The sequence below is a fragment of the Camelus bactrianus genome, chromosome 24 (genome assembly GCF_048773025.1).
Source record: "Camelus bactrianus isolate YW-2024 breed Bactrian camel chromosome 24, ASM4877302v1, whole genome shotgun sequence".
Lineage (NCBI taxonomy): Eukaryota > Metazoa > Chordata > Mammalia > Artiodactyla > Camelidae > Camelus > Camelus bactrianus.
Window position 1 is genome coordinate 187,377 of NC_133562.1, and position 15,667 is coordinate 203,043.

A 15,667-nucleotide genomic window follows, 5' to 3' on the forward strand; every position below is an offset into this window, starting at 1 on the left:
TTGTCTCAGGTGAGGATCCTGAATGTCCTGTGTGGAACCCAGACCTGTGTGTGGTCCAAGCGGGCTGTTTATAGCGGATACGATGGTTCCTGAAAGTCAGAGCCGCACGGGGAGGGCCAGCCAGGGAGCTGCAAGGACCTTTCTGTGACAGGTTTTAAAGCACGTAGGTTTTCCCCCTTATGTGTGCTTTGTTTTTGAAAGATTTTTTTTAAAAAGAAACAGGAGACACATGTATATTACTGATTATTTTCAATGATTTTGAGCTATGGTTCAACCACAGCATTAAGAATAAGCAGAAAAGGCTGATTTCGTAACACGCAGCACTTAGAGCAGCATTTTTCTTTGAAAGTACGTATTGCAGGTACAGACTGCAGCTCTCAGAACTGCGTCACCACTGCTCCGCTGAGGACGCAGACACTTGACAGCTGGAAACCTTTTTCCGTATGGGAACTGTGTTGAAAAGTAAGCACAAATGGCTGTTTAAGAAGACTAACGACTTGAGATTATCACAGCTCACGTGAACAACCACTGAAAAGCTCAGATACAGTTGTGCTTTTATTATAAGGCAGCCTCCTGGGGGTCAGGTGAACTAGACGCTGTGAGTAGTAGTGCACGCATTTTAAAACAGCTTTTAAACTAGAAAGCATGACTTCTGAATGCCACGCAAATGAACGAGGGTTGTAAAGAAGCAGTACCAGCATATCGCAGCCTCGGTAGCTCTGCAGGAAGGAGGCGATGGCGTGGTAACCGGTGCAGTGCCTCCGAGTCTGGAGCATCCTCAGATGACGCGCTGCTCAGCAGCCCTCCCAAGAGATGGAGGCGCGGGGAGGGGAGCCTTTCCGACAAGGAGCAGCCTCGGCCCCTAACCTGAACCCCCAGGCCTGCAGTTTGCAGTGAGCGGACGGCAGGGGCTGCTGACTTCTGGTCCCTTCGCACCAAGAGTTGAGAGAGGTGTCTTCAGTTTAAGGATCATCAGTAACTCGTTTCCTGGAGGACAAGGGTAGGATCTCATCATGTGCAGAATCAGAACATGCACCACAGAGCAGATGAAGAACGTGGGATTTATTAGAGTGAATGTCCTCTGACAGCAGAAAGAACTGGAAATACGTATCCAACGGGCAGAATCCGCTCATCACCTCTGGGCGGCACTGGAGAGGGTACCCACGTCCACAGTTCGTCCGTGGTTTTAGTGAAACTGTCACAGGCAGTTCCTTTTTTAAATATTGGGACATTCGAAGAAAAATGCAGAGGTCACAGCCGGACACCAAAAGCACAGCTGGAAGTGGGCGGGTCGGCGGTGACGGGACCCCCGACCAGCGGCAAAGCCGAGTTTGCTTTTGGGGCGAGACCAGCAGGGACACCAGAAGGACAGACATGAGACTTCACCTGGCTGACCCACAGCGAGTGTTTCTGGGATGGGGTCTTCACTCATGCGGACTGGCTGGTCCCGAGTTACCTTCACTGCAGACACTCCTTTGGTTCACAGGTTCCACAGCTTCAGTTTGTCGAAAAGGCAAGGAGACAGATGGTCACCAGTCATCTGGACAGGCCACTCCGCTTGCTCTGACGTAAGCTGTGTGGTTTTTATGAAACGTGCTGGGGTCTGCTCCCTGCCTTGTTCTACAACATGGGAGATAATGTCTTTTCATAAAGCAAGGTGAAAAACCAACATTTTTTCTGATTGTAACTAATACTGGTCCAACGAGCATTGCAGAAGGGGTTAGAATAAGTATCTGGTGGCACCAAAAAAGCTGTGGGGTTTTAAAAAAAATTTTAAGTGTTTTCACAGCAAACACGCACCTCTGATCGCCCACAGATGCTGGTCGTGGGCTGCCGCCTGCTTGTTCAGACTTGGTTCCCTTGTGTTACGATGCTGATGTTTAGTAGGAAAATTACATAGATTTGTATCTGAATACATCCATTTGCAAATTTCCTTACAAAAAAGGACAAAGCACATAGGCATTCACTAATTCTGTGCCATTTCTGTTAAAATTGGATCTACACATGGTATCACGGTAGTAACAAGTGTCTGTTCTGCCCCCTGTGCAGGACAAGTGCGGCACACATCCCAGGCGTGAGCAGCGCGGCACAACGAAGCCGTGAGCCAGGTTCGCGCGTCTGCCCCAGCCCGTGGGGCTCTCAGCCTCGTGTCTCTCACAGGCACACGTCTGGGGCGCAGCCGCGGACACGGCCTGGTCCCTGCGCGCATCTCACATCATCGGGAAAGCGGCAGTGGCTGCCTCCCCGGCCGTGAGTGTAAATGTGACCCGTGTGACACGCAGCGCTGACTGGGGGAGTGGAGTCACCTGAGCTGACACCTGGGGACGGCCACGTCTGTCCGCGTCCCTGCGTCAGGGGCAGGCCTGCCCTGGCGGGGTCCGAGTGTCAGGTTAGCCGCATTTGGGATGCATTTGTGGTCTGGGTCAGAGCACTGGCGGTGCCCCTTTAGACACGGCATCCTGGGGGGACTTGCTAACGCGGCACCACTGCGCCAAGGCCGCGGTAACCAGGGCAACCGAGAAGTGGAGGGCGGGGCAGAGGGCACATGTCACTGCGAGGCCCAGCGTCCAGCACTGCTGCTTCTGACGTTAGCCGTGCGGACAACATCTGAAAGTTAACAAAGAACTAGCATCCTTACTAGCTTTTCCTTCACAGACACTGTCGAGCTTTAGCAATTTTAAAAAGTGAAGAGTTGCACTAACTTGCTGCTACCCTAAGTGGTGAACCTCAAGAAGCAGCCTGCGCACAGCAGACAGCAGGTGTGGGGGCCGCCCCCGGCCCCTGCCTCACGGCCAGGCCACCTCGTGGGCGCCTGGCGGCCAACAGCAGCAGGCGGGGCCGGCCCTAGGCCCCAAGAGCAGGTGGAGGGGAGATTCAGGCCACCTGTCAGGATGCAGCCTCTGGTTCTGAGGAGGGCGGGGACCGAGTGCATCCTTCCAGGTCTGGGCAGCTTTCAGAACGCTTGCCTTTGAGGCCTCCTCGTGGACTGATCGGAAGCTGAGACGCGCCCGTGAGTGCACGGCCCTGCGCCCTCCCCTAGCTTGAATGAGTGGACCTAAGTGTCATCCTTGTGACAACCCTTCCTGAGTGTGACACAGCGTGCTCTGCTGTCTGCAGCTTTGGGCTTCTGTGGTGTGGAGGGCAGGGGCTGCCTGTCAGGCTCTTTAACCCTGAATTTTGGTTCAGGTAGAAGAACAGGTCAATTTTGTGTAGCAAACTCTTCTGTACTAAAGGACAGCCTCTGTCTGAAAAACACTAGACTTCCTGAAAAAGCTAACAGATGCCTGAGAGTTCCTGTAAGTGGGACTCACATCCTGGGAGTCGCTGAGCCGGCGAGGTCACAGCAGGAGGACTGGCGCCTGGAGCCTCAGCTGCCACCGCCAGGCACCCTGCGACCCTCCCAGAGACAGCAGCCCCATCACGAGTGCCTAAACCGCCGCTTCTAACCTGGACCCTGGGCTCCACCGATGGGCTGTGTCCTCACAGTCACGCCTCTTTCCACACCCAGCGGCCAGACCTGGGAAGGAGCACAGATCTAGGTCACCTCTGCTCTGGGTCGAGGGGAAGCTGACTTAATTTGCGACCTTGGCTTTTGAACCAGGTCACTGCAGAGGCCCAGCTGCAGACCATCAAGACCTGGTTTCATCTGTCCACACCTCTGGAGGGCAGTTCTCCACGGCAGCTGAGAGGGAACAGCTTCTGTCTGGAAGACAGTGAATTTGAATGACATGACTGTCTTGCCAGTGCCACTGTGTGTGAATTACCAGGAACAGCTATGACTAACAGTCGGCAACACTAGCTTTCTAGCTGCATTTTAGCTGCAGTGTTGTGGTTTCCACCCTTTGCTCTGAGATGCTCCCCGCCCTGCACCTGAGACTGGCCTGCAGTTCTGGCGTCCAGTGCAGAGGCTGAGTGACCCCCCAGGAGTGTGGCTGGTTCTGCGTCCCGTGTCCCTCCCGGGGGGGGCCAGCAGGCTGCACAGGAGGGTCCGCCAAGTCTCGCAATGACCAGCCATCCAGGAACGGACACAGTGGACACTGAGAAGTCACGTTGCAACGGCACAGAATAACCACCTTGCATTTTAAACAATTTATTGCATAAAATAAGATGTGCATCTTGAGTATATTCCATGCTACAGTGAAATTAATCTACATCACTGAGGAAACCGCGCCACTGGAGGATGGGGGCGGCACCAGGCGTCGGGCCTTACAGTGAAACACGCAGCCTGAGAGCCCGCGAGGACGCAGCACCTCCTGTCCCGGCGTCTCCAGGTGCTTTGTGACGCGTCACTGCTGTGCCGTGACTTCCTGATCAGCGTCGGTGGCGTGTGTTACACTCCTGCCTCGAACATCCTTTCGTGCATGGCTGTGGGGTCGAGGGCCTGAAATAATCCACAGGTGAAAAGACAGCACACAGAACTTCAGGTAAACTTCCTCATTATCTTAAACATAGTGCAGCTTTCAAAAACACAGCATCACAACACAAACTGACTCCCTGCATTCGTTTGACCTCTCCACTCTCTACCTTGGCACACAAAACAGGAATTTAGAATCATTTTTAAAGCCGAAGTTCCACAGTTTGGGGGAAAGCAAACTAGCAATTCTTCCCCACAGACTGTAATAACGCTTCCTCCGCATCTGGTTCATGGTACAACAGGCCATTCTGACGCCTTCCTGTCACGTCTGCTCTCAGTTAATCAGGTGCCTCTGTGGGCTTTACTTCATGGTGTCGTCACAGCACCCCTTTCTCTGTTCCACGTGAGCAGCTCCCCTGAAAGACCGCTGTGCACGCTGCAGGACCGCATGTGCAACTGACCCCGTCGTGCCGGGCGGGGCAGCGCCTTCTGCCTCATCCTCACAAGGCTGTCGGGTCAGACAAGGTTCCCAGGCTTCCTGTCCATGCCCCCGCTGTGTGCGCTGCCGTGTGGGGGGAGGGCGAGAGAGGCGCCAGGGTCGGGGCCCGTCACCTCGCTGTAGGCCGGGGGCGGCCCCTCCATCCTCCCATTGCTGCTGCAGGTGCTGGCGCTGATGCCCGAGTGGCTGCTGGGCGGGCAGGGGCCCCCCCCATACACGGAGGCGTCCATCAGGTCACTGTCAAATATGGTCCGGTTGGGCGGGGCCCGCACAGACTCCCGGTTGAGTTCCAGCTGCTGCTCGGCGTCCCGCAGCTGCAAGGTGCAGGGCCCCTGGTAGGGAGGTGGCTCCTCCCCATCCGACAAGGAGATGGTGGGGGGCAGGTCAATCTCGTGCTGCACGTAGGGGTAGGTGGGCTGGAAGCGGCTGAACCGACCCCTCTGGAGAAAGGACGGGGCAGCCAGCGCGTCCGGGGACCGCGAGGTGCATATGACCTGCAAGCGAGAGAGAAGCGGCTGGGAGACGCTGTGCACAGGGACCAGCACCGACGCCTCGGGTCCGGAACCCACGCCTGGACTGTGTGCTCTCCTGTCGGAAACTCAGAAAGACCGTTCCAGAGAAAAAGCAGCCTTCTTACTCTTCGTGGCTTCATCACTCACCTCGCCAAGCCCAGGCTGGCTCAGCACCGGGTAAGTGGTTTACCTGAAGCGTGGGTGTGGGGGAGGCGCCCTGCTACGTGGGCCCCTCCTGCTGGTTCGTGGGGCGTAGGGAGGGGCTGCCCCCACGTGACCTGCCCCTGCCCTGCTCCTCACTCCTCTGCCTGCAGCGTAAGGACGGGTGGCCCCACAGCTCTGGCACCTGTCTCGGGGCCCGGGCTGCACAGGTGGGTCCTTGGAGCAGGTACAGGGCGCTGGGTTCACTTATGAATTTATGGAGCTTGCTGCCCCTATCAGTGACTTTCACATCTGGAACAAGTGACTTTCTGGGTTCTAATTTTTCCAGTTTCTTCTTTCTGAATAGAATTTTCCAATAATTTAGTACTGACATGCAAAATGTTTTCTATTCCAAAGTAAATATGATTATAGACTTTTTTTCCCCAAAAAGGATCCAGGCATTTGGTTTCCTACATAGTCTTCTATCTACTCCACCACCCAGGTTTCCTCCAGAGGAAGGACGTATATCCATCCGTCGGCATCTCTGACACCACAGATTTAACTTAAACTAAAAAACTGTCGTTTTTACAGTCATCCTATATTAGCCTGGGAGACAGAATAAATCATGCTGCAGTGCTGACAGACTCTCCCACACCCCGCACCTCATGAGCAGCCCGAGGCACCAGGTGAAGTTCAGGAGTCTTGACCTACTCTCTGGAAGGAGCCTTGGCACCGAGAGTCCCTGGGAGAGTCGAGGAAGACCCCGCCCCACCTTTCAAACCAAGTGAGGCTTGGTGTGAGGGTCACTCCCTTCCTGCTCGGGGCCCGCGGCTCCTGCCACCCACCTGCCCCCGTCCGACCCCTCACCTCCGAGGCGGGCAGAGGTCCAGAGCCGTCCAAAGGCCACAGGCGCCCTTCCTGGCGGGGGGACAAGACACCACAGGAAGACGTTAGTTTCACGCGCAGCACCAAAGCCAAGGGACCACACTCCTGTGACAAAAGGCACTTCACACCTGCACCCCCAGGGAGAACCGCAGCCACGGCGAGTCAGACAGTGCAGGCCTCCCCCCGGGAGCCCTGAGGCCAATCCACAGTCTATACACGTGTGTTTTGAAGCTCAGGTGTCACCGAGCTGTTCGGTCCACATCTGGACGCAGAGGGTCAGCCCTCGCGTGGGCATCCCCACCCACGTGTGTCACCTTCCAAACCGGGACTGTCCGTCCACATTGCGAACACGGAGCTTCTGAAACCTGAGAACCCTACAGCGTCTTCTCCAGATTGATTCTTCAGTACAAATGTTCACAAAGTGGGTGGAACCTGACATCTCGTTTTTTCAAAAATGTCTGGCCAGACTAACAGGGTGACATGCAAACAGAAGGCGTGGCTGAGGGTCACTTCTGACACCGTGAACTTGTTGACAAAGCATTTCAATTTGTAACCCTTCCAAGCCCAAACTGCTGGCGACCAGCAGGGTCCACTGAGCTCCTGTGACTGTAATAAGAGACCTGGAGGAAGGGGCGCCTGTATTTTTGTACTCCCAGGATATGCACACATGACCTTGTGGCATCACTCGGCCTCCTGTGGCCTAAAGGTGCCCCTGGCAAACCTGGGAGGCCCAACAAGCCCCAGGTATTCCGAAGCGAAGGCCACCTCCCAGCTCGCCCGCGGCGGCCGCGGTCAGAGCAAGTCTGGGCTGAAGGTCTGACTCCACAGCCACACGAGGGCAACAGTGACAGAGCAACCCTGACCCCGTGTCCAGCCCCTGGCTGCTCCCGCGGTGAGGACGGCACAGACACCCCCCGACGCTTCTAAGACTCGCCGTTTCACCCTAGCTCTCTTCCCACCCTTCAGACCCGAGCTCAGTGTCCTCCTGCCTCCAGAGCCCACCGAGACCCGGCGACAACACACAGCATGGCGTCACCAAGTGAGGTGGGAGGGAGGGGACCCGGAGAGCATGGCACATTTCCTGACGATGGCAGTAACCATTCTCAGTGGCCGTGCTCAGAATAACCATTCTTGTAGGGAAATAAATTCCCCAGAAATGAGCAACTGGAAAAACTCACCAAATACACATCAATGTCCCTGATTCTAAATCCATTCATGCTTCCTGGTCCCCCTGCTGGCGATCTTGGCAGTGTCACCCCCTCCTGGTTTCCACCCTGACCTCTGGCCACTCTGCTCCAGGCTCTGCGTGGGGTTAAATGCTGGAGTCCTGCGGGGGGGAACCCCACCCTCCACGGCTGACAGGGCCATCTAGGGGACAGTCCCCGCTCTCACAGGTTCCAGTCCCTCCGTGGCACCACGCCTGCTGTTTCAGTAACACTTAACTCTCCCTGAAAACTGCCCCTTCCGCTGCGTCCCTGTCACAGAACGCCCGCCCCTCCGGCCTCAGCACCTGCCACACGGGAGACGTTACAGCCACCAGACTGCTGTGCAGAGAACCATGCCCAGAAGATGAGTGGGTCCAGAAGGCCTGGAGCCAGCCCTGCCCCAGGCCACGCTGCCCTCCTGGTGAGGTGAGCTCCTCTGACCAAGACCTGCCCTGGGGCCACAGGCCCTCCAGCCTGCTCCCTCAAAGGCCCGCAGAGTCAGGTCAAGACGTGGTACGTCGTGCCGAGACCCTTGGGTTTCTTCGTCTCCAGACACCGGGGAGGAGGGGGCCTTGCGCACATCTGGCATTGCACCTCCTGACAGAACCAAGCTCCCCTCAGCAGGGGAAGCACCCCTAGTCTCGGCTGATGCCCATACTGTCATGTTGTGTTACATTCGGAGTAAGCCATGAGGCGAGGTGACAGCAGTTCACAGAATTCTGAGCAACAGGAACAACACTGCTGGCATTTTCACAGAAGCCCAAAAGCACCCTCAGCCGTGTCCTCGTCAGGTCGACAGCGCAGGGAAGGAAGCAGCCCCACTGCCCGCAGGCCCACCCAGCCTAGTAAGTTTGAAATCAAGACGTGAGAAACTTCCAACTTTTCTCCACTGTTATTTTGGCCATGGGTGGGGGTCCCCTGTGACATCACAGGGATTTCAGGGTGGACTTTTCCATTTCTGGGACTTTGACAGGACCGTACTGACACCCGAACAGCATCAAGTCTTCAGTCCGTGAGCACGACACAGCTTCCCTTTATTTGTGTCGAATTTCTTCCAGCCACATCACATAGTTCTCAGTGTGCAAGTCCTCCACCTCCTTGGTTAAATTTACTCCCACGTATTTCATTCTTCTTGATGCTGTTGTAAAATGGAAGTTTTCTTAATGTCTTTCCCGAGTGTTCACTGTTAGTGCAAAGAAACGCAACTGATTTGGGGGCTGACTGTCTGTCCTGTAACCTGACGTGGCTTCTTTCGTTAAATTTTTACACTGAAATCTGTTTTTATAGGTCAGCTGCATATGGTTCAAGCTGAGTAAAGTGTGCTGTCCCTCTGCTCCTAGTAGATGGCCGGCCACCGCCTGGCTCACCGTCCAGCCGGCCGGGCTGCCTGGGAAGACAGACGTCAGTGACGTGTGCCAACATCTCTCAAGGCTGTGTCTGGAGTTCTTGGGCCCTTTATTGTCTTCCTGTTACTTGGCAGGCTCAGATAAGGAAAAGGAGTCCAGACAGTCTCAAAGCTCTGCAGCCACACAGACCAGGCCCCACAAACTGAGGCAGGGCGCCCTCAGAAACCCACTGCTCAGTATTTGCTTTTCCTGGGACTGAAGGCTGGGTCCATCGTTTTCTCTTCATCCAGACGGTGGCTTCCACCAAATGCAGGGCCGGTCCGTCCCTCCCCAGGCCCCTCCGGACGGCATCTCAGGGACGCTGCGGTGATGCAGGCTGACCGGCCTCGGCCAACAGTCTCCCTCCATCCCGCCCTTGGCAGGAGAGGAGCTAGCCCAGGGCGTGTCCTTCCACACACCCTGCTGCAGGTGGCATGGGGCCGTGTGAGGAAGAAGGAGCTGGGGAGGCGCCCTGACGACAAAGCAAACCTTCCGAATCAGGGCAGGCTCGGCCCAAAGGAGCTGCTGGTCCTGCCCAGCATTTCCCAGAAGACTCCCTGAGAACCAGGGACGTACGGGGATCCTGAGATCCAGTCTTACTAACCTCAGTCTCGCCTCCCCCTTTGGCCAGAGTAGAAGCCCATTAGGAGAGGGCAGCTCATGCCAGGGAGTGGAGTCTCCTCAGCCAAATCAGAACGGCTGCATGTTCGGCTCCTTCCTCAAAGACAAACCCCAGTACTTTCCATCCTGACTGTCAGGTCTTCCATGAGAACATACACAAATAACCTCGGCCCACAGTGTTAAACCAGGTCTCCTGGAGCTGATGGGTCAGATGACCGGCACTTCTCGGTATCAGTTTACAAGAAACCCCCTTCTTGCCAGCGTGGTCATGGAGACCTCACATCGTTCTAGAACAAATGGGCCAAAACGCCCCAGAAGTAGGGGGTCCCAGCAAGGCGCAGGCTGAGACCTCAGGATGCTTGCCCGCCGCAAGGCCAGCAGGGGGCATCCCGCACCCACAAGCTGCAAGCTAGCAGCGTGCGCTCCAGGGACGCCAGACCTGGGGCAAGTGAAGGGCTTTCGGGAGATCGCAGGTGCTCAGATAGCAGACACGGAACCATACGCCCGCAGCGGCCCACACCCCGTCTTCAGTCACCTCCCTCTAAGGGGTGCAGACCCGGACCCGCCGTGCTGCATCAGTCCGCGGGGCTCCCCGCGCCCAGACCCTCTGAGCCCTCGAGAAGAGGCTGGTTGGGATGCTGAGGGAGGGCCCCCTGGAAGGCTGCAGTCGCACCCCTCCCCACATGCACAGGTGGCCCCCAGGAGTTGGGGGAAATGCCAGCCAGCACTAGTCGGGTGGACACTGCTACCCGGGAGGCTGGGGATCGCGTGGTCATGTTGGTCCACGTCCAGTTGCCAGGGGAGCTGTTCCCAAGGCAGGGTCCCTGACCAAGACCCCGGGTGGTGCGCATTCCCTGTGGCCCCTCCGCCCCTCCTTCCAGTTGCTAGCCACGTTCTCTTCCCTCTGCAGACGAAGCCAGACCAGCCGTCACCCACAGGTGTCAACAGAGCCCGGCACCTGCCGAGGTCAGGGCCTCCTGACTTGGGGTCAGAACCCTTGTTCATCGTGGGGTCTGCCCTGCACACTGGTGGATGTGCAGAGCATCCCTGCAGCCCCTGACCCATGCCCTGAGCTGTGACAGCCAATCCATCTCTCAACACTGTCAAACTTCTGGGTGGGGACCACGAGCCCGATGATCAGACAGCTCTCCCAGAGCTGGGGTAAGAGTGGCGGCATCTCCTAGACCTTGTGCGGGAGATGCAGATAGTTGGGGGCAGGAAGCACGCTCCCCGACACATGCTCTCTGGGCCTGCACCCGCATCCAGGAGGAGGAGGACCAGACGGGAGGTGGAGGGACAGCCTGGGCCTGAGCCGCCTGGTCACGCATGAACATGGGCCTCCAGTGCAGGAACATCACTAAGCAGTACCCACGCCCCCCTTCTCAGGAGGAAAACCCGCGCCTTGAGAAGCCCAGCCCACCGGTGCCACGCAGAGGAAGAGCAGTGGAGTCAAAGGAACCAACCTGCTGGCGCGTGGCCCGAGCTCTGCCTAATAAGCACAGGACGGGCTCCCTCGGGCAGACCTGCAAGTGTCTGGTGACAATGCCCGGCGACGCAGGTGGGGCCTCTCAGACGTGCCCTGTGGTGTATGGCCTGGAAAGAGCCTTTGGGAAGTCACGATTTCCAAAAAGGGAGGCTGGCGCTCAGCAGCCCCAGGAGAGGGTGGGCGCGGGCCAGCGGCGGCCCCTGGGCCCACCTCCAAACCCAGCAGGAGACTCCATCTGTGTTTCCGCCCTGTGGCCTGCCGGCCTGCCCACCCTCCCGCCCGGTCTCTGCTCTCAGGGCGCCTCAGCCAGCACAGACGGTGTGGACAGGACACGTCAGTATGCGCAGGAGCCTGACTCTCAGCCGGGTGTCGGGCTGGTGCTGCTGTCGCACTAGCTCTCCGTCCTGTCTAAATCTGGGAGGATTCCAAGTACACCGGCCTCTGTGCCCCGGCTCCACATCCACGGGTTCTACACCAGCCCTGCAAGTTCCAGCCACCAACCACGTGGCACTTAAAACCGCTGATGCATGGTGCACATCACACTGGGCATGTAACCTAGAGACGCAGGTCCCATGCACACCCCACCCTGTTTCATATGGGGACTTGAGCACCTCTGGTTTTCTCATCCGTGGGGGTGCCGGATCAGCGCCCTGGACCCTGCGGGCAATGGCACCTTGTGTTCAGACCCTGACAAGAGTGAGATCCTCCTGTGGGCAGAGAGTTGCCCTTATTCACCCCGGGGCTCGGGGTCTTGACCTCGGGGACCCATGCTGCTGGGGTGACAGAGGACCCACAGAGAGAGACTGTCACCGTGTGAGGGAAGCCGCAGTCCCAGGGCTGGAGGGGCTTGGGGCTAGCAGCCCAACCAGGAACCTGGGACGAGGAAGGGGACAGCAGAGGACGAGAGCAGGCCTGACCTGCAGCCCCAGGGCACTAGCTCACCGCTGTGGTTTGAGGGGAGGCACACAGCAGCCCCCCATCTGTCCTGGGCGGCCAGGTGTGCGCAGAGCAAGCCTCAGCTCCAGCCCTGGGCCAGCAGGCCTGAGGACTCCGAGCAGCTCTGTCCCCCAAAGGATCCCAGGGGCCCTGGGCCTGGCAGCCTGGCCACCATTCCCGCCAGGCTGGCTGCATCCCATACTCACGATGGCCCCTCAAGCCAGTCGCCAGGCAGCCCTAGGCTCCATACGCTCCTATGGTCACCACGGGAGCCAAGGACCTGTAACTGTGGCCGGAACCCCAGACTGGAAAGCCGGCTTGGAACACAAGCCCCTGGTGGCCCCTGGTCTCTGAGGTGCAGGTCACAGAGCACTGTGGCCGAATGTCAATGTTTCACTTCCCAAAGGAGGGTGGCGACTCAGGGCAGGATGCAGCTAGAAACTTTAACAACCATCACCACCACCTGAAGAGCCGCACTGCTCGCTAAGACCCACACAGCCCACCCCTCACCCCCAGGAGGTGCTGGACCCTCACCCCTGCCCCTGCCTTCCAGCTCGGCCACACCGGGCCCTGCTTGTCCCAGCACGGATGCAACTCCCAAGCCCAACGCTGAGGGGGAGGCAGACGCAGCACAACTCGGCCGCCACCAGGGCCAGGAGCAGGGGACACCGTGTGCTGACAGCCACCTGGGCAGCGATGACCGAGAGGGGACTGCACCCAGAGGTGGCGCTGGCCTCCGTGGGGTTGCCCGACCTGGGTGTTGGGTTGGCGATAACCCACCGAGCAGAGAACCTGCAACATGAGTTTGTCAGCCACGGGGTCTCAGGATCTGGCCACACTTACCGGCTGCAGCCCATCCCCAGGCCTCCGGCCCCGGCTCGGGCGGTGGATGAAGGACCGAGTGGAGACTCGGTAGTGGCTAAGCAGGCAGACGATGACAACGACCATGACCGTGACCACCACCACGATGACAACCACCTGGGCCAGCTCCAGCTGCGCTGTGACAGAAGAGGAGAATTGTCAGCCTGGTGCCAGCCTGCTCCCCAGACCTGTCTTCCTCCCAGCCTCCTGGGACGGTCCCAGGGCAAGGCCAGACTCTGCTCTGACAGCGCAGAGGGGAGGGCGACCTCTGGGCTCAGCCTGACCTTGACGAACAACCAGCCCTGCTGTGCAATTCGGGACAAGCAGGGCTCGGCAAGCGTATCCCGTTGGCCCCGCATCGTGAGGGGCCCCCGTTGCCCCTGAACTCCAGCCAGCCCAGCACGCCCAGCTCTGGACTCCTCCTCCTGGGCGGGCAGCCCTGCAGAGGCCCCCTCCTGGGATACGAGAAACTCAGCACTCTCGGCACCTGAACCCCATCTCTGCCAGACTGACGCCCGCACCCCCCTACCCCCAGCACAGCTAAACCCACCTCTGTGGTGTGGAGTACCTCCACGCAGGGTCCACGCAGCCCTGGAGGGAAAACGTAGCGGTGAAAAGCCCGACCTCTGCGCTGCAGAGGCTCCCCTGTGCAAGTTTAGAAGACACGTCTGCACTGTCCCTGGGCCCTGCTGGGTTCTGCCATCACCAGCACGACTGTTTAAACTGTGACCATGCACCCCAACACAGGACAGCGCCACAGCACGCCTTCCAGAGCAACAGGGCACTGAGCCCCTTGGTCCTGCAGGGAGGGCCGGCAGCGCGGTGCCTGAGGGCAGCCCGGGGTCCCAGACTTCCTGCCGGCCGGCTCCCGGCCAAGCCAAGCGCTGCGCAGCTGTGTTCCTGAGGCTCCCCACACCCGGAAGGGAGGGTACTGCGAGGCCATCCGTGTGCAGAGCTGGAGGCTCTGGGAGAATGAGGAGGACAGTGCACAGCTCTGCTGTACAGCGGGGACGCTCGAGGCAGAGGGAAGGACAGGCGAGACAGGAGAGCTCTGTCCCAGCACTGCTGCCTGGGAGTGCAGCACACGTGCACACGCACACAGGCATGATGAACTCAGTGCACATAAATGCGCATACGATGCACTCAGTACACACGTGCACTCACACACACCAGTGTGCACACACGGCACACCCTCTTGCTGCAGCAGGACTCAGGCTGCTGGCCAGGAGGACTCTGTCAGTAAAGGGCTCATGCTGGGTCACGCAGGTAGGGGCTGGGTAGCACCCTCCCCAACATCCACACCTTGGGCACAGAGGACTGGCGGCCGGGATGAGGGCAGATGGAGGGTCTTCCTGGTCCCACCACATCCTGTCCTGTGGCACTGACCTCACTCCTGCCCTGGCCCCCGCACACCTCAGGGACACCTGCTGGACGGGGCTGGACTGCTGACGGCCCTGAGCCTCTGGTGGGCTGCCTGGGGTGCCCTCCGGCTCCAGCTTGGCGGAGCTCATCAGCTACAGAAGAAACCCTGGGTGGATGGAGCAGGGGTGCCAATTGCCTGCGGGCACCCCAGGGATGTTCGCAGAGGAAGACTCGCGAGTGAGGAGTGTGGCCGCGGTGGCTGAACACCGAGGGAGGCACGTCCAAGCACAGCACATCTCTTACTCTCCATTGCAGAGGAGGGAGCGGCTCAGGGAGGGCGAGCACACTTCCAAGGGGAGAGAGCAGGTTGGAGCCGAGACTCCGGGCCCTGATTCAGAAGCGGCCCCGCAAGCCCTCCCGTCACTCTGCCTAGCGGGCGGGGAGCTCAGAATCACCCAGCCACAAACCAAAGGCCCCAAAACCACCCAAGGAGGTCAGCGGCCCTGGGTAGACTTCCTGGATTCGTCTGGGGCACTAGCCTGCAAACCGCGTTAAATATCCTGTGTGCACGTGTCGCCAGATGCCCTTGGAGTCACATGTCTCGTACACCCGTTGCGTTCCGGCAGACTCAAAACAGGATACTTTGATATTTTTGGACATTAGCTATGGCAGGGACCCCTCACTGATGTGCTCTCAGTGCTTAAAGAACTGCAACACACAGAGTTTTGTGGAGAAATGTGACTCCCCAACGCCCCGTCCTGCGATAGGAACGTCAGGGGAAGTGACCACACGAGCAAGCTTATTAACTCAATTGGTCTACACACAGCAACACCCTGTGCTAACAGACCACAGAGCTGACCTACACACTGTCGATACCAATACAGTATTTTTTCCCTCTGATGGAAAAATAAAATCACTGTCATTCTGTGTTTGTGGCAGTGCTGACTTCACACTGGTAAGCTCCGCCCTAGCAGGTGGCTTCCACAGCCCTGAGAGCTGTGGTTACTCCTCCGAGCCCAGAAGCATGTGGAAGGCGGTACCGGGGTGTCAGAGCAGCCCACGTCAGGGCGGGTTAGATCCTGCCTCGACCGCATCAGCTGGAGCGCAGCCCATCTCCTCCTCCGTGACATGAGGCTAAGAACCCCTCACAGGGCACTTGGGAGGGTAAAATAAACCACCTACCTAAGCCTCACACTCAAGAGCGTGGGCCACGCAGCTGGTTAGAAATGCAGGACCTCGGGCCCCGCCCTGACTCCTTGGGACCAGAGCCTGCATTTAACAAAACCCCCAGGTTTCTTCTGCAACTACAGTCTAATCCAAATTCCTCCTTTGGATTAAACAAGTAAACATGGGGCTCGGAGGGTCTGCGCCCTGAGCACATCGCATGGAGGGAGCGAGGCAGACTGGCCCCAGCAGTGGT

The 15,667-nt window shown here is 58.3% G+C and overlaps 1 protein-coding gene and 1 long non-coding RNA gene across 12 annotated transcripts in view; one reads left to right on the forward strand and one right to left on the reverse strand.

Annotated features, from left to right (window-relative positions):
- Positions 1-1,452: 1,452 nt before the first annotated feature.
- Positions 1,453-15,175, forward strand: LOC141574933 (uncharacterized). The gene is made up of 3 exons (XR_012502066.1): positions 1,453-2,389; positions 2,656-8,441; positions 8,884-15,175. It is a non-coding gene; the product is annotated as an uncharacterized LOC141574933 (long non-coding RNA).
- The window catches only part of LDLRAD4 (low density lipoprotein receptor class A domain containing 4), a 120,648-nt gene continuing 109,055 nt past the window's right edge, over positions 4,075-15,667 (reverse strand). For 6 of the 11 annotated variants that reach the window (XM_074352317.1, XM_045518950.2, XM_074352313.1 and 3 more), the window contains 3 exons: positions 12,868-13,017; positions 6,374-6,424; positions 4,075-5,347 (listed from right to left, as the gene is read on the reverse strand). In XM_074352317.1, coding sequence (XP_074208418.1) covers positions 4,871-5,347; positions 6,374-6,424; positions 12,868-13,017 — 678 coding nt within the window. In that variant the 3' untranslated portion in view covers positions 4,075-4,870. Of the gene's footprint in view, positions 5,348-6,373; positions 6,425-12,867; positions 13,023-13,435; positions 13,477-15,667 lie in introns of all 11 variants that reach the window. The other 5 variants (XM_045518951.2, XM_045518947.2, XM_045518946.2 and 2 more) reach the window with 4 other exon arrangements.